The sequence below is a fragment of the Sceloporus occidentalis genome, unplaced genomic scaffold (assembly GCF_023333645.1).
Source record: "Sceloporus occidentalis isolate IW3139 unplaced genomic scaffold, rSceOcc1.0.p SCAF_4, whole genome shotgun sequence".
NCBI lineage: Eukaryota > Metazoa > Chordata > Lepidosauria > Squamata > Phrynosomatidae > Sceloporus > Sceloporus occidentalis.
The window spans coordinates 178,594,388-178,613,362 of NW_028316984.1; the positions used below are offsets into that span (position 1 = coordinate 178,594,388).

At 42.8% G+C, this 18,975-nt stretch overlaps 2 protein-coding genes across 4 annotated transcripts in view; one reads left to right on the forward strand and one right to left on the reverse strand.

Moving 5' to 3' along the window:
• DICER1 (dicer 1, ribonuclease III) overlaps nucleotides 1-14,113 on the reverse strand; it is an 80,161-nt gene extending 66,048 nt beyond the window's left edge. For all 3 annotated transcript variants that reach the window (XM_089522470.1, XM_089522468.1, XM_089522469.1), the window contains exon 1: nucleotides 13,832-14,113. The gene's annotated coding sequence lies outside the window, so the exon portion shown is untranslated. The remainder of the gene's footprint in view (nucleotides 1-13,831) is intronic.
• Nucleotides 14,114-16,551: 2,438 nt separating this feature from the next.
• On the forward strand, nucleotides 16,552-18,619 carry LOC149315089 (5-hydroxyisourate hydrolase-like). Its single transcript, XM_089523601.1, has 3 exons — nucleotides 16,552-16,715; nucleotides 18,136-18,274; nucleotides 18,462-18,619. Exons 1-3 carry the CDS (start codon nucleotides 16,552-16,554, stop codon nucleotides 18,549-18,551), a joined length of 393 nt encoding a protein of 130 aa, XP_089379727.1. The 3' UTR covers nucleotides 18,552-18,619.
• The last annotated feature ends 356 nt before the right edge of the window (nucleotides 18,620-18,975 follow it).

An 18,975-nucleotide genomic window follows, 5' to 3' on the forward strand; every position in this document is an offset into this window, starting at 1 on the left:
GAGCTCTGTTTCGGAGCTCCTTTTGTGGCCAGGGAAGAGGCGGCGCGGTCGTGACGTCGTAATGGCGGCGGCCGTGTGGAACAGCCGCCACCATTTTGTGCGCACTCCGCGAGTGCTAGGGTTGGGGGCGTCCGGAAAGGATGCCCCTTTCTAACCCTAGCACGCGCAGAGCGCGCACTTTTAGGCCCGTTTGTAACGGGCCAAAGTGTTCCATGTAAAAGTTTGCTATCAAGGGGCTCCCAGGACTTCCATTAGCTACACCATCCCTTTACCCCACCATCCCTGCTACCCCATGGGTTAGCGATAGTATAATCGTTTGATTAAATGTGATAAACAGAAAAGATTATTAACACATCACTGGCTTTTTATAGAAATTAAGAATATATTTTGACATGTTTATATTGTGTTTATTACTAAGTAAAGAAGAGAAAAGCTGGAATAGATCTGAGAGCTACAAACAGATGATATGTTTTCCATTGGCAGGAAAATATTTTTATACAGACATTCTTTTAGAATTGAAGGCTTTTAAAGATGGGCTATAAATGTTGTATGGTTTTAAATAGTATTAATTTTGGAAGTATTTCAATAATGTCTTTGACATGCATATTAGTTTAATTACGTTTTAATGATGACTTTTTGTGTTTTTAATTGCAATTTTTTTATGTGCCAGTTCCAGTCCTGGGGAAAGGTAAAATATAAATAAAGCTGATTAGTAGTAGTACCCCTAGTAGTATGCATGCCTTGGAGCTCCAGATGTAATTATGATTAAGAGCTGTTTGTTACAGGAGATGTGGGAATTCTGTGGCCCTCTAGAGATGTTATTAAACTGCAGCTTTGTCCTGTGTAGCCAATGGTGAGACATACTGGGATTTGTGGTCCAACTATAGTTGGAAGGCCACAAATTTCCCACCTTGGCTTTAAAGGGAAAGGGCGAACCAACTGAAATTGCCTCAACAGCAATAACGGGAGTTCTAATTAAGGAAGAAGGGAAAGGACAGGCATCGGGGGGGGGGGGGGGGCAATGGTCCATGAGGCCCCATCCAATTCCAAGATTCTATGAATATTGGCTTCAACATGGGCATGGATGAAAATTTGAACACTAAGATGATCAAAAATGACAGTTTTATATATTTAAAAATATATACTCTGCCCTATATCTGAGGGTCTTTAGGCAGCTAACGATAACATGAATATGAACAGTTTAAAACAATTTAAAATGGGAAAGCTAATTTGAAAATTAAGAACATATTGAATCATTTAAATTTATAAATTGAACAGTTTAGAAGCATCTTAATAGAACAGTTAAACAGTTTTAAAATATTTTAAAATGTTCAGGGGTAAATGCTAACAAAATCAATAATGCCCCAGAAGCTTTGGAAAAACACCATGCCTGGTACTGGGATGATAGCAGCATGGGTGCCAATTAGATCTTTAAGGAGAGGGGATCCCATACGTGGTTTCCACAGCAGAGAAAGCTTTTTCCCACATCCTCCCACAGTGTATTGCCCTCACTAGGAGGGCTTCTTCACTAATCGTCATACCCTGGACTGGTATACAACAGGAGGGGCACTCCTAAAAGTATTGAGACCCCAAGATGTTTAGGGCCTTGACTGTCATTACAAACATCTTTAATGCAGACCGGAGACATACTGTAGCAAGTACTTTTTAAAAAATAATGTTATGATTTCTTTCAATTAGCAGGCCACTTTCTGTGTTATGAACTAGCTGCAATTTTCAAGTCGCTTTTAACGGTAGCTCAGGTAGAAAGTATTATAGTACTCTAGTTAGGAAGCCACCAATGCCTAGACTACGGTATCTATTGCTGACATACCAGTCAAAGTGGCTTCAAACAGCTGGAACTTTGGAGTATGCCTAAATAAATAAATAAATAAATAAATAAATAAATATTTTATTTCTACCCTGCTTTTTGTAAAAACAATCAAAGCAGATTACAATGTTAAAAGAATACACCATATATACAAAATATCCCCCACTTAAAAAAGAATTAAACAGTTTAAAGTTAAAATTACATGAACAATTAAAACAATAACGGCAGGCAGAGTCATCAGATATATGTGGGGGGGTCGCTACATGGCCGAATAATTTATTCTGGGAAGGCCTGCCATAAGAGATCCGTCTTATCTAGATTGGTGATTTGACGGATCTCGTCTGGCAGGCTATATTCTACAGGCTGGAAGCGGTTGCAGAAAAAGCCCTCTGGGAAGTCGCAGTCTTTATAGGCTGGAGTAAATTCCTCCGAGAGGACCTGAGAGCAAGGGGCGGATTGTATGGAAGTAGGCAATCCTTTAAATAAGTTGGGTCGAAGCCATGTAGGTCTTTAAAGCTGCTAACCAACACCTTGTACTGTGCCCAAAAACTAATAGGTAGCCAGTGGAGTGACTTTAATATTGGTGTTATATGATCGCTCCTAGATGATCCAGTGATCACCCTGGCCGCCATATTCTGTATCAACTGCAGTTTTCAAACTAGGCACAAGGGTAGCCCCATGTAGAGCGCATTACAAAAATGAAGTCTTGAGGTGACCAGTGCATGTACTACAGTTTCAAGGTCCCCCTGTTCCAGGAAAGGGTGAAGCTTCGAAGCTGATAATAGGCACTCTTCACCATCACATTCACCTGATTTCTCATGTGAAGCAACGGCCTTCAGTGACAAAAGATGGCTCTGAGACTACTCTCAAGCTATGCACCTGATTAAACAAAGAGAGCACAACCTCATTCAGAGCAGATACCTTAGGCAATTTCCAGACCCAAGAATTACGAATTCTTAGAGCCTGTCTTATCATGATTTAATTTCAGTTTACTGGCCCACATCCATCCCACTGCAGCATCCAGGCGCTAATCCAACACTTGCACAGCCTCAGATGACTCCCACAATGAGCTAAAATACAGCTGAGTATCATTTGCATACTCATAGCACTTCATCCGAAATCTCCTTATGACTTCAGCCAATGGTTTAATGAAGATATTGAACAGCACTGTGTCATTATGAAACTTTGTGGCATTTCACAGATTAGTTAGGTATATGGTTAAAGAATGATTTCCTTATGTTACTGTTAGGAATCAGCCACACAGACAGGAACAGAGCCATTGTAACAAAGCACGTACCTCCTACTACCATCTGATGGTGCTGGTCCAGTAACATTGGATGATTAATGTTATCAAAAGCCACTGAGATCCAGGAATATCAACAACGTGGCACTTTCTCTATCTTTCACCTAGAGTAGATCATCAGTTAGTACAACTAAGGTTAAAGACTGAGTCTCTCTTATCCAAAATCCCAAAATCCAAACCTTTTGGAACTACAACACAAGTAGTGCAGTATATACATTTGTGAGGCTGGAAGTAGACATGAACAAATAACCAGAAGTGCCGCCTCCTCTGTCTCAAAGGCGGAGATGGATAGTTGGAGGCCTCCCTGGAGATCTCCTGAACAGTAATCAGGTCCCCTACATAAAATAAAATGTTGCAGTATTTGTGGGCTGCAGAGAAAGAAGGTTGGAGAGCAACTTGGAATCTGAGCCACCCATCAGTGTGGAGGCCACTGCTGCTGCCAAGGCCACTCTTTAGGGTCCTATCATCCACTGGCATCTGGTGCAGCTTGCCTCCTCCCACCACTGCTCCATTCATCTGAAAGTTCACCTCATGCATTTTTTTAAAAACAGGTTTTTGAAATCTCATGTCTCTGAGACCTGCAAATGTGTTGTTGTTGTATGCCTTCAAGTCATTCCCAGCTTATGACTGACCCTAAGGCAGGATTTTCTTGGGAAACGCTGCATTTTATTTTATATAATGAACCTGATACTGTAAAGATCTCCAGAAAGCCCTCTAACCACTCACTTCTGTCTTCAAGATAGTACCACTCCTGGTTGTTTGTTTGCAAAGCAGAAGTGGGTGGCTGGCAAATATGCCAAAATCTAAAAGTATCAAAAAATCAAAACACTTCCAGAGCCAAGCATTTTGGATAAGGGAGACTCAACCTGTACTACTAGATGCCATGGCCTGACCTGAAACTAGACTAAAATGGTGCCAAGTAATTTCTTTCCTCCAAGAATGTTCCAAATTGGCCAGCCACCCTGCCCCCTTCCCCCAATTTTATTAGCAACAGGACAATAGTTTTCACACTACAGCCTCCTTCAAGGTAGGAGGAACCACCTCTGGACCCACCAAATCAATCTACTTCTGCCAGATTTTATCAGCTACAATCACAAGAGTCAGGATTACATGGGGGTGGGTCTAACCTTTCAAGCATGTTGTCCATATCATCATACTGCAACAAGTGAAATTGATCCCAAGAAAATTGACTAGGTGGAATACTGGATATTTCCTCAGCCTCTCCAGTAATAGTGGCATCAAGTACTGATTCAATATGATTGTCTCTCCTTAAAATGCCTTGCAAATTTATCACAGGGAACTGAGGCTTCTAATTCTGCTCACCAGCTTCCTCACTGCTTAGAACAAAATATCTTTAGGGTTAAGAGTAGGATATTAGAAATGTAATAGGCCTCTTTTTTGGTCCATCTCACATAATAATGGCCCCATACAGACAGGCCAAAATAAAGCTGCTTTGGGTCATTTTGGAGGTATGCTGTTTAAATTACACACATATCTTGAGAGGCCAGAAGCTGCAACAAAGCTGTGCTCCAGTCCTTAGGACTGGAGTGCGGCCTTGGGATGGCTTCCAGACTCTTAAGACACATGCATCATTTAAACAGCATACCTCCAAAGTGACCCGAAACAGCTTTATTCTGGCCTATCTGTATGGGGCCAAAGTGATCATGAGAGCCCTCACTAATTTTCATCCATACTTGCTCCGTGACCAGTGCCTTTACCAAGCAGTTTTTTCACCCATAGATGCTCTGTAAACCAAGATGAATTACAAGCTCCACAGCACTGGACTGGGTGTTTAAAGAGCAATCGTATCCTAAGCAGTTAGAAGCAATTTTATCCTTTCAATCTTGCCATTTCACAGTAAGACCAAGACCTTAACCAAATTTCCAAATCTGTCAACCAGAAAATCCCTGTAGGGTGGGTCTGTTGTTGTGAACCTTCAAGTCATTTCTGACCTATGGTGACCCTATCAGGGGTTTTCTTTATAGAATTTGTTGAGAGGGGTTGCCTTTGCTTCCCTCTGAGGTTGAGAGAGTATGACTTGCCAAAGGTCAGCTGGGGGTTTCCAAGGCCGAGCAGGGAGTCGAACCTGGGCCTCCCAGTGTCCTAGCCCAACATTCAAACCATGCTGGCTCAACTGATGGTTTACTACCATGAGGCAAAACTTCACAAGAAAATAATCTTACCATGACAATACTCAGTACTGGGTACAAATCTTCAGAACTAATGCTAAGGTAGGTGAGTTTTCTCATGCAGACAATAGAGTCTTTATGAATGAAGACAGCTCCTTACCCAACCACAAATTTTGGGCCTTGCCATGTAAAAATGCAAATAGTAAATTACTTAAGAACGTACTAAGCATGGGAAACCCACTAGACTGTAATGTTGTTTATCCTGCATTTAAAAAGTATGGATAAGAAAGCGACAAAACATTATCAAGCAATAGGTACAGTAATTGCACAATGCCTGAAGGACAGAAAAATGGTCAGCATTTTAACTATACTGAAGTCCTTGATATTAGGTGCATTTCAATGAACCAACAGGCACACCAGACTGAGTGTCTAATTGTATATTCCTAGCTGACTAAAGAAAGTACTTACACAAGCAGGTGTTATACCTGCAGTTGCCTTCAATGTTGCAAAGTTATGGGAAAGGACAAAAGGCTTACATTTTTCTCTTACAGTATTAGTCTCCAAATTGTCAAGAAAGGCACAAGATTATCCAAGTTAATATTTAACACAATATTTTGATTATAGCCTAAGAGATATATTTCAGTTTGAAAAAGAATTCCACAAAAAAAAAAATACTTCAGATTATTACATGTCAATGGCCCCATACAGACAGGCCAAAATAAAGCTGCTTCGAGTCACTTTGGCAGTATGCTGTTTCAATGATGCATGCGTCCTAACAGTCTGGAAGCCATGCCAAAGCCACGATTCAGTCCTAAGGACTGTAGTGTAGCTTTGGCGCAGCTTCCGGACTCTTGGGACACATGTATCATTGACATAGCATACCTCCAAAGTGACTCGAAGCAGCTTTATTTTGGCCTGTCTGTATGGGGCCAATAGTTCTATCAGAACCCTCATTGGTTCCTAATGCTTCCCTACAATGTATGCATGCTTTCCTACAATTTACAAACATAGGGCCTAAGCACATGGCCTGAAAGGAGAGGCCACTGGCCACTCCGGCCCCAATCACGCCAGGACCGTGGGAACTGCCCAGCCAGCTTTCAAACCAGGCCACCACCACAGCCCCAAGTGGACCACTGACAGGAGTGGATTTACTCCACTCCTAAAAGGTCTAGCTCTTGCGCTGTAAATGTGGTCTTTGCATGGCTACCAGCCACTTTGGAGGCATGTGTCATCTGCACACCACACCCCCAAAGCAGCCGGAAGTCGCTTTATTTGGCCTATGCTTTGGGGGCCATAATACTTGTCTGTTAGGGGGCTCCCAGGTCTAGTTTCAGAGCATCAAAACATAAAGTAGGTTTCACAACAAACTTATTCACAAATAAAGTAAAAGGCAACATACTAACATTTGCAAACCAAGACAACAGAGTCCTGCAAGATAATGTGCAGAATAGTACCCTGAGGGAAAAAGACACAATTTCTGACACTTGTCCTCAATATTCCTTTATAATGGAAGTTAACTATTACAAGCAGCAATTAAGAGGTTTTTCTGCTGTACTACAATGGCTCATCCCCAATTTTTTTCCCTGGCAGTGGCAACAATGGCACAGGAGAGCTTATGGGGGAAAGGGGGAAAGAAAATGAAGGTGAACGCAAACTCCCTCTAAACAAATCTGGCCAAAGAAATCCTGTGATAGGTTCACCTTAGAGTCATAGTAAGTCAGAAAGAACTGAAGGTGCACAACAACAAGTTAACAGAACTGCTTCTTCCCTAGTAGCATCAGATACTTAACTGGGGTTCCAGGCAACACAATATTAGTTTCCCCTAGCTCTTGTATAGAATCTGTATTGTGTGATTAGCTATACAGGCCTAAATTAGGAGCTGGCAGTTCTACAAAGTATAGCAAATGGTGCTTGAAGCTGCAGTCAATCAACATTTGGAGGGCCACACTTTTCCTACACCTGGTCTAAATACAACTGCTAATCCCAATTAGAACAGATCCACTGAAATTATCGATTACATCAGTGCTGATTTACCACTGAACAATTTATTCAATGGATCTACTCTACTTAGGGCTAGCAAGTTGATTTAGGTCCTAATGTTAGCAGTGATAAGTGAAGCATCTGAAGTATACAGTGTCTTATGAAATGATGTTTGGATAAATTTTAGGACATCAGATTGCAGAAGTTAGATTGGGGATCCACTAGTAGACCTTCAAGTCATTTGCATTACCAGCAAGGGTTTAAAAACTGCAAGAACACAAAACTGTGGTCCAAAAAAACATTGCAGAAATAACCCAGTTTGACACTATTTTAACTGCCATGGCTCAATGCTAGGGGATTCTGAGATTTGTAGTTTTGTGAAATATTTAGCCTTCTGTCAGGAAGCTCTGCTACCACAACAGACTATAATACCCAGAATTAGCATGAAGTCATAGAATCATAGAGTTGGAAGAGACCACACGGGTCATCCAGTCCAACCCCCTGCCATGCAGGAAATCCAAATCAAAGCATCCCCAACAGATGGCCATCTAGCTTCTGCTTAAAGACCTCCAAGGAAGGAGACTCCACTACACTCCGAGGAAGTGTGTTCCACTGTTGAACAGCCCTTACTGTCAGGAAGTTCTTCCTAATGTTGAGGTGGAATCTCTTTTCCTGTAGCTTGCATCCATTGTTCTGGGTCCTGTTCTCTGGAGCAGCAGAAAACAAGCTTGCTCCCTCCTCAATATGACATCCTTTCAAATATTTAAACAGGGCTATCATATCACCTCTTAACCTTCTCTTCTCCAAGATAAACTTCCCCAGCTCCCTGAGTCGTTCCTCGTAGGGCAAGGTTTCCAGACCTTTCACCATTTTAGTCGCCCTCCTCTGGACACGCTCGTTTCTCAATGTCCTTTTTGAATTGTGGTGCCCAGAACTGGACACAGTATTCCAGGTGGGGCCTGACCAGAGCAGAATACAGTGGCAATTACTTCTCTTGTGATGAAATTCATTTTGTTAGCCTTGGCCCAGCTTTCCAATCTATCCAGGTCATTTTGAATCTTGATCCTGTCCTCTTGGGTATTAGCTACTCCTAATTCAGTGTCATCTGCAAATTTGATAAGTATGCCCCCAATTCTGTCATCCAAGTAAAATATTCCCAGGCTCTTTTACTATTTCTGTTTTCTAGTTGTTGAGGATGAATTTGTGTAAGATCTCCACGGTCATTATTTTTAGCAATAGCAATAGCAAATACATTTCTATACCACTTATCAGTGCACTTAAGCACTCCCTAAGCGGTTTACAATGTGTGACCTCACTGCCCCCAATAGGCTTCTCCTTTTGTGTCATGTCTTTTTAGATTGTAAGCCCGAGGGCAGGGAACCATCTAATTAAAAAGATTGTATGTACAGCGCTGTGTAAATTTACAGTGCTTCATAAATAAAGGTTAATAATAACAATAATAATAATAATAATAATAATAATAAGTTTTAGTGACCTCAGAAGGATGCCAGGCTAAGTGGATCCTGAGCTGGAATTGAATTCACAACCTTGTGGTTTATGAGTGGCTGCAGTACAGGCATTTAACAACTGTGCCACCAGAGCTCTTGTTTTTGTTTTCTTTATGTTCAACAATAAGCCTGCCTTTGCACTTTCTACCTTGACTTTCCTAAGTAGCAGCTCTAGGTCTGTGATGTTTTCTGCTAGCATTGTATCATCTGCATACTTCAAATTGTTGATATTCTTTCTCCCTATTTTCACCCCTCCTCCTCCTGTGTTCCAAGCCTGCTTCTCATATAATATGTTCCGCATGCAAGTTGAACAGATAGGATGAAAGGATGCAGCCTTTCCTGATCCTTTTGCCAACAGGGAGCCATTCTGTTTCTCTGTGCTCTGTTCTCATACCTAGGATCAAACATTAATCAGAAGACTCCAATCAAGAAATCATAAGAAGACTAAGAATTGGGCGGGCAGCTATAAAAGAGTTAGAAAAGAACCTAAAATGTAAAGATATACAACTGAGCATGAAAGTTAGAATTGTACAAGCTATTGAAGGGTCAAGCAGACAGGAAGGAAGGAGTGGCCTGAAGCTGCTTTTTCCAAGAGTGAGCCAAGACACTGCTGACCACATCACCTACTTCCAATGTGGCATGCATGCACATGCCACGACTGCATGGCACAGCATAAAGCTATGCTGCTGGGTAATTTTTTTAAAAAAATCCCCCCACAATCCATGCACATTGTCACACAAACACACTGCTGGGAACTGCCTGCTGCCCAAATGCCATCCCATTTGATGGCCGTCCCTTTGATCATCCACACAGTCGTATTTGCAGATGACACCAGGACAGGGCATCGGAGCGGAGGTGTGCCCACTAAAACCCTGGCAATGCACAATCATGGAGGTCCTCTCTACATGCCCCCATTCACTCCATGCCCTCTCTTGGACTGTGTGGTTTGTATATGTTGTACCTATAGCCATTGGAGGCATCATACTTTCTCTTTTTTTGCATTGACACCCCGACCACTGGCTCCATCTTTTTAAAATGTGCACCTGCATTTGTACACCACTTTAGGGTAAGGGTGGAGTGCTCCTTTCAGGCTGGTTTTGCATCGGTCCGGCTTTTCCTGCCTTAGAGCAGGCACGGTGCAGTTTCCAGCCACTTCGGGAGCGTGCATCATCTAAACGCCACACCCCCAAAGCAGCCTGAAACCACTTCTTTTGGCCTGTCTGTTTGAGGCCTATTATTATGTACAGATACAAGAGCTGGACGGTTAAGAAAGTAGATGGGAAGCAAAGCAATTCATTCAAAATGTAGTGTGAGAGAAAACCATGGACAGCCAAGAAGTCAAACAAATAGGTTTGATGTAGAACACATCAAACCAGAAATCTCTCTGGCAGCCAAAATGACTAAATTAAGGCTGTTGTGTTTTGGCCACACCATGAGAAGGCATGACTCACTGGAACAAACAATAATGCTAGGAAAAGTGGAGGGAAGCAGAAAGAGAGGAAGGCCGCATGATATAAAAGAAGTCATGGGTATGAATTTGCAGGAACTGAGCAGAACAGTGGAGGACAGGGAGTCTTGGAGATGACCTTAGAGAAGTTTATAAGGTCACCATGTGTCGAGATCAACTTGAGGGTGGATAACAATGACAACAACAACAAACTCCCAGGCTATCAAATCCCTTCCAAGAGAAGATAGGCTCCCCGACCCCCCAAAAAAAGCAGGTAAAGATCTGTTTAATTAGATGCAGTCTCAGGAAATGACTTCTTGTTTCTATTTGAAGGTGGTTGCTATATTTAACTGATGTCTTTAAATTAATGTTGTGTTTCAAAAGCAGACTGTATACTATTTTGTTTTTAACATTATAACTGTTAATATTTTAGTTGTAATTTTAGGTTAATCTTGTTGTAATTCACAACAGAAAGGGGACACATGTCTCAGTATGATAGAAGGTGGCATATATTATCATCTTCCAGCCTCTTGAAACGTGTCTTTTTCTTTTGTAGCTTTCATCAAATGCACATCAGGTTGTTCTTTCTAATCTTGTTATGAGTCACTCTGAGTGTCAGTTCTGAGAGAAAGGCAAGCTAGAAATCAAATAAATAGGCCATAACAACAGAACATATAAAGAACCTGCCTTACCAACAAAAGCAAACAAATTCATGTTATTTGACTTTACTAGCAGCTCAAATTATACTGTAAAAATTCATCACCAGTGCACCCTCAGCTCTTAAATCTAATCCCCAAAAGATTTTGCACAAATGCTTATATGGTGAAAACTCCTACCAGTTTTAACCAGGCATAAGGTATTTCAAAAGACAACAAAGCACAGTTTAGGCTCATTTCTAAAATCCTACTACAGAAAATTTGCTATTCCTTTGCATTGCCACCAGTTTAAAGGTCATATTTTCCATCTTTTCACGCAGCCAGGAAGCCAGTCAAACTAGAAGCTACACTGGGTAAAATTCACCAGATATTTTTTGGTCAGGGGCATTTTTGGAGGAACCAGTGGAAGACATTATGCCTCTCTCCCAAGAAAAGGATGCTAGTCTGAGAGGAGAGTGTGGAAAAACACAACCCTCCTTTAATCCCAACAATACCCAAGACAGGGAGGGAGAATTAGAATAGCAAGGCTAGGACAAATCGAAGTTGCTAGACATCCCTTATTTATTCCAGCCTCGTGGACATGGATCGATGGGCATCAATTTAACTCATACCCCTTTAATCCTATAGACATTATACAGACACCCTATTATTTCTTAAAAATTGGCTTTAGCAACCCACAAGGATAATGGATTATGAGGAAGGGAGAAAACAATAGACGTGAAAGTGGTGACTTGTGCTCAGTAAATTCTGGCTCATGGGGAAGAAAGAAGAAAAAAGAACATCTGACTGATCTCTTTTTATACAAAGTGTGCCAGTCACGAGAGGGAAACCACAAAGAATAACACAAGTAAATATTCCTCCTCACCATCTCCCATAACATACCCTACAGACTGATTCTTATGTCACTTTTAAAGAAGTCTTCTGTAATCCAATGATACTTCAGAATAAGGACACAGAGAACTGTCCAGTTTTTTCTGACCTTGCCATAAAACTCTTTTGAAACACCCCTCCCCAAAAAACATTATATCCCTTGTTAAAGTGGATATTGGAAGATAATAAATAAATTAGGTATACATTTCCTATGGAGAAAAAATATTGTTAGAGTTGTACACTACCTTTCAATTAAAAATACCCAGTATTGAATTACTAACTACCACCACCATGGGAAATACACTCATTCCTCCATATTTGTGGCTTTGATTATTCATGGATTTGATTAATATGTTCTCTCTAGGAATATCTAGATCCTCCAGTGCAAGTCTATGGTCAACATTCACTAAATCATGCACTGAAAGACCTAGAGATTCCTGGAGAGAACACTCCACTAGGCCTTTGTAGCTCCTCCAGCAGTTCTTTGGTCAGTGTCTGTCGGACGTTGGCCACAGAGTTGCACTGGAGGACCTAGAGGTTCCTAGAGAGATGTCCTCTCAGGTAAAAACCTGGTGTTTTGTTATTTGCAGTTTTTCCATATTCACAGGGGTCTTGTGCCCCTAACCTTAATGAATATGGAGGGACAAGTGTATATACAAAACACAGGGTGTCCTCCCTAAAAAAATGTATACACCTTGTAACAGCTAATATATACACCTTTTAACACCCTAATGGGTAGAGTGATAATTTGAGCATTGAGAAAATACATTTATATCGAAGAATAAATGTTCCAGGTTGAGTCTCCCTTACCCAGAACTCCGAAATTCTGTGGCTGCATCTTCAGAGAATGGTGGCATATATACTACTGTTGAGAGGAAGTGATGCCAGCCACAGATGCAGGCGAAACATCAGGAATAAATTCTTCAAGAACATAGCCACACAGCCCAAAACCCCCCCAAAAAGGGAGGGAGTCGCATGAGGGGAGTCGATCCACCCTCTCCCCCCATCACCACCATTGAAGGAGGAAAGGAGGTGAGTAGCTTAATGACTACAATGAGGCTGTCCTACTTTGGCCACATCAGGAGAAGAAGGCCCCATTAAAGAGCTCATGGGCATGAATTTGAATGCACTAATCGGAGCAGCGGAGGACAGGGGGTCTTGGGGATGCCTTGTCTTCAGGGTCGCCATGAGTCAGGGTCCACTCAAAGGCAGCAGCAGCAACAATAACAACAACAACAGTCCCTTTTGCATACGTTGTTGTTTTTCTGTGGCAGGATCGCTCCGACTTATGGTGACCCTCCCACTGGGTTTTCTTGGCAATATTTGTCCGGAGGAGGTTTGCCATGGCCTTCCTCTGAGGCTGAGAGAGTGTGACGTGCCAAAGGTCTCCCGGTGGGTTCCACGGCCGAGACGAGAAGCGAACTCTGGCTTGCATCCGCAGGGTAGAAACAATCTGGTTTGACACCGCTTTAATGGCCATGGTTCAATGCGATGGCATTCTGGGAAGTACAGTTGGGGGAAGAAGGGGGAGCCACTCCTAGAAATGTCTAAATAGTAGTAATCATCACCATTTATTGCTATCCTGCCTTTTCCAAGGATAAATATATAACATAACACATCCCATTACCCCCTTTCATAAAACAAGCCACACAATTACAATACAACCAAAGCACAACACAACTGGAACCATTGAACAGTAATCCCAGCTGCTGTTTACATTTTGATTATTTTAATTGAATTATTTTGATATTACTCTGTTTAATCGTCGCCTTGAAAGGAAAAGGGGTTTTTATCACATGGGGAGGGGATGCTGGGCACTCCTTCTATTCCTTTAATTGTCTTTAGGGGGGGTTAAATGAATAAATAAATAGAGCCTTTTATTGCATTACATTTTTAGGACACAGAGGGCAAAGGCAAAAGCAGGGTCCGATCAGGGAAGGCCTTCAGCTCAAAATGGAGGGCGTCTGGGGAGCCCCTTCTCCTGCAAATGGAAATGCTTCCAGGACCGGAGCAGGACTCGAACCCAGGACTCCAGAGGAAGGGAAATAAAGGGGAAAGGGAGGGAAAGGCTGGGGCTTTTAAAGCAGGGGCCGCCATCTCTCCCTCTTACCCGCCAGGTGGGACCCAGCCTGGAAAGCGAGCCCAGCTACAGGCGCCGCCGCCTCATTCTGCCGCCATTGCTGCCGCCGCTGCTCCTGCTCCTGCTCCTCTTCCTCCTGCCGCCGCCGCCGCCGCCGCCATTTCGCCTCTCAACTGTCAGGTCCCTCCATTCACCTGGCCTACGCCGACAGCGTACCGCCCTCCCTTCGCCAACGCTCCCGATAGGGATCCCTTCTACGCCGTGGGCGCACACGCGTTGCGAGAATCCCACTCCTCTCCGCCTGCGATAACGGCTGCCTGGCCTCCCCCTGCGTTAGCGAGGAAGGTGGAACTCTCCGCTTCCAGAGCGGATGAGAGCGCGTTTCCTATTGGTCGAGAGCAGCCGGGTGAGAGGTTAGAGGGACAGGGCTGGACCAATGGGAGGGCGGGAGACGGCGGGGGTGTTTCGCGGGTTTTGTGAGGGAGCTGCTTTAAAGGCAACAGACAATCTGGGGACTTTCACACGAAAGCTTTTGGTGTGATTTTGGTGCCTGGCTCGATTTCAGGGCAGATTGGGTGACTTTCGCCCATTTCCGCTCCAGCCCTGACTCTGAGAGGAGCGAGGCTGGCTACACAGCAACCAACCCTTTGGAGTGTCACACACTCACAGCTTTCAGATACAGACACATATACACATACATATACATATATATATATGCAGTCAGGCACACACACACACACGCACACATACATGTCACAACAAACTACAATTCCCAGGATTCCCTGGTTTGATCCAGATCACAGCCCCAGAGAATGAGTCTACAGCATATCACTGTTGCCAATTTAAGTCCACTTCTTCAGCTGCATTTGGATTTAATCATGATAATAATAATGGTGATGATGATAGAGAGATAGATCTTGTAGCACCTTTGAGTCTCACTGAAAAAAAAGTTGGCAGCATGAGCTTTCCTAGACTGAAGCATATTTCCTCAGATGCATGGGAACTGTAGTTCATTGTGGCACCAGAGCTCTTTCTCACAAAACTACAATTCCCAGGGTTCCCTAGCACTGAGGCAGGGCAGTTAAAGCGGTCTCAAACTGGATTATTTCTGCAGTATGGATTGGACCTTGAGCATTTTTAATAACTAAGGTCCAAAACACACTGCAGAAATAATCCAGTTTGTGAGCGCTTTAACTCTCCTGGCTTAGTGCTAGGGAATCCTGGGAATTGTAGTTTGTTGTGGCACCAGAGCTCTTTCTGATAGAGAAGGCTCAATGTCTCACAAAACTACCATTCCCAGGGTTCCCTAGCACTGAGCCAGGGCAGTTAAAGCAGTCTCAAACTGGATTATTTCTGCAGTGTGTCTTGGACCCAACTCAGGCTGCATCTTCACTCCAGACTCCAGCGACAATCCAGTTTCATACGTTTTAACTGCCATGGCCCAGTGCTATGAAATCCTGGGAATTGTAGTTTGTCGTCACACCAGATTTTACCAAGAGAGAAGGTTAAATGTTTCAGAAAACTAGAATTCCCAGGATTCCATAGCACTGAGCCAGGGCAGTTAAAGCTCTCTCAAAGAGGATAATTTCTGCAACGTGGATGAGGCCTTTGCAACTCCATTTCTTGTCGCTTTCCTTTTTTATTATTATTATTATTATTATTCAGAGGGCCTTTTAGAACTGAAGGCTTTTAAGAAAAGGGCTGTAGGGTTTTTTCGTACTGTTCCAGATTGCACCATTTTATCCATTTTTTAAAAAATCCTTTTAAAGTACAAACAAGGGCCCCTTGGCATCATCCATGGAGACTCAAGCCCCGTTGAATGCAATGGCATAGCAAAATGGTGTCCCTTGCCATCTGGGATAAAGAGGGCCGACTGTACATTTACAGATTTGCTTTCATGTGGGTAAGAGTTTGAATGTTAGCTTTCGGTATGTTGTTGTTTTTTTATTTCCACTGCAATTATTTTAATGGAGTCCCAGTCCTGGGGGAGACTTGACATTTGTCTTCCATTTTCTGTTTGTTCTGTTCCGAAGAAAACACCAAAAAGATTGAAAACAGGAGATGAGAAAGTTTGCACTGAACACCGTTTTGTAAATTTGGGGAGGGTAGGAAGACATTTTTTTTAAAAAGATTGAGAAAGTTCAATCCAACATACTCCGTTTATAAGGACAGGTGGCTTACCTGTAACAGTATTTCTTCTTTGAGTGGTCATCTGCAAATGCACACAAATGGCTTAGACTGACCAGCTTCGGTCAGTGGAGGAGGGAGCGCCATGCCACACAAGAAAGGCACATAGACCCCAAACACAATGGCCATTTATGAAACCAGGCCTAAGGGCACACAAACATGGGGACAAAGAGTCCCGCTAATATGACAATTCTACGGAGTCAAATAGAAAATCCAATGCTGAGACATAGTGGGAAAAGTCACCAATGGAGGGGAAACGTGGCCATTGGCAGAAAAAGGGGCTTAACGTTTTCTCCTCAGGAGTGCAAAGGGACCTTGCCAAGTACACTAACTGAGGCAAGTGGCCATTTTATTAAAAAAGAATGTTCCTCAGAAAAATAAAGGGCCTTGCCAAATGCGAAGGTGAGGCAATCTGTTGTTCAACAGCTTTACCTCAACATTTAAATTCACACTTAAGTACACAAGCGACAGAGAAGGGCTGCCTCTGCTGCAGCAGGGAGGCACTTAGCATTCTCTGCGCGGCTTCTGAGCAGACCTCAGCGGCTGCTTTTTTAGGCTCTGACATGGCCCTCTCTGAATCCCAGGCTCCGACTGGTGACAGAGAGCCCCACACTTCTCTGACCGTCCACGCCCTGAACGTCCTGACCGGCCTCCCTGCCACAGGCCTGGCCATGCACTTCCTGCAGCTGGAGGATCCTAACGCATTGTGGATGGAGCTGATAAAGAGGTAGGTGGGACAGAAGAGGGCTTTCCACGCTACATGGTTATAGCACTACGGATCCACTTTAAGTAGGACTGCATAGAATCACAAGGTTGGAAGAGACCCCAAGGGTCATCCAGTCCAACTCCATGATATGCAGGAATATGTCAAAGTCAAAGCACCCTTGGCCAATGTCAATCCATCCTCTGTTTAAAAACCTGCAAAGGAGGAGACTTCACTACCCTCCGAAGCAGCTAAGTGTGAGATACAGATTTTTCTAAGTACCAAATCAAATGAATCAGGACAAAACAAGTGAAGCAGCAATTTCCAATTTTATTAGTTACAATCTTGCAAGAAGGGGTGTCTCAGGCAAGTAGGCACACCATCTGAGGTTTTATACAGTATTTATAAGACATTTTCTGTTACAATATTGTTATCTCATTTTTTATTGGCTAGATCTAGACATGTGATCAATTTTAAGACCACCTTTCCAAGTATGTAAAAACTCCACCCATAACATATCTCATCATACGTCTCATGACCATTTAAATTAGCCATTATAGATTCATAAGTGTGTTCTAATATTCATCACCCCCCCCCCCCCCCATTACGCATGGTCAGTTAGAAATTTTTGTGAACTTTAAGTCACCCTTTTATAAAAAAAAGATTCTTGTCAATTAGGGAGAATAAAACTCCCGTATCTCTTGATTTATTATTCCCTTGTAACATTATCCTAGATTTACAGGTGCAGACAAAAATTTTTTTCCTTTGAAGCTTCTTTGTCTAATTTAACTGTTATATTTGTAATGCAAGTCTATCTCATTATATATATATATATATATATATACAGAACACTTAGCCATTTTGATAATCTTAATAGAGACAAAAAAATACTATTTAAAATAACTAAGTCCAGCATATTTTATAAGCGTATCTTGTTTATCATCAACAACATAACCCCCCTTTATTCTTGTAAAACAATATATTTAATAAATAACAGTGTTATAAAAAGCTTATCTAAAAACTCTTTCTTTTACTAACCTATATATTTTTTATAAAATTCCCTTTCAGTTAAAGGCCTCAGCTGACCTTTACTCAATCCTATTAGAATAGATATATTGATTATAATAGTATACATGTATATATGTGGTTCCATATTATATATATGTAATTTAATTATAGCATACGTTTATATAGTCTAACACAATTTCTATTCTATTCATGTGTTTCTAACTCTTTTATTAAATCTTATGTTTGATTCAAATCCATTTCTCTCACTAAGTACATGCCCTCAACTGCAAATCCCAGGGTTCCATAGAGTGGGACAATGGCAAAGTGGAATCATAGTCCAATAGCTCTGTAGTGCGCAAGGGCTCTTGGATGCACTCAACAAGGGCACGAAAGAGCTGGTTGTGCTGCTGCGCCCATTCACACCTTTCTGTTCCAGCGCAACCAACACAGACAGGCGTTTGGACAAGAGCAGCCTGGCACCCCAGCGGTTGAAAGCGGGCACCTACAGGCTGCACTTTGAAACAGGGCCATACTGGCATCAACAGGGCTACCGCAGCTTCTACCCTTACGTGGAAGTAAGTTTTGCTCCCGGCCCGGGTAAAGTCTGAGGCTGGTGGAAAGGGAAGCAGGAGAACCGTGGCACACCAGAGAGGCCTGAAGGCCAGGTCCCTGCCCTCTTACGGATGACCTTCCTGTTGTGGCCCAACATATATATGCATATACATATATATATTTGGACAACAGCTCTTTTGTCTGTTCCAGGTCATCTTCACCATCACAGAGGCAGAACCAAAGGTCCACATCCCTTTCCTGCTCAGCCCCTATTCCTATACCACCTACAGGGGAAGCTAGTTCAAGAGATGGGGCTGGCTCAGAGAAGGGCCACTCTTGGGGCATTCAGACCACGCTGGCTTGTTTCCAAGAACTGAGAATTGGGGCTGCAACCCCAGCCCCTGGCTTTACACATGGGGGCTTGGCTACAACCTGCTGCCTGCCATTAAACATGAGACAAAATAAACAGCTAACTGTGCAAGGTTGTTGTGAGTGAATGTAAAGACTGCTCCATGCAAGCCTTTTATAAAAGCCTTCTTTTAATGAAAGGAGTGTCTGGGAAAAGCCTTAGCCCCTCGTCCGATGGGTATGGCACTTGTGGGGCTCCAGCAGAGGAGTACGTTGGTGTTTGTGTAGCTGCTGCTCTTGATAAGGGGCTCTTGAAGGAAAGGACAGCTCCACAGGTTCCCCCAAATCTTATCTTGAAAAATGGGAGGAGGCCTGC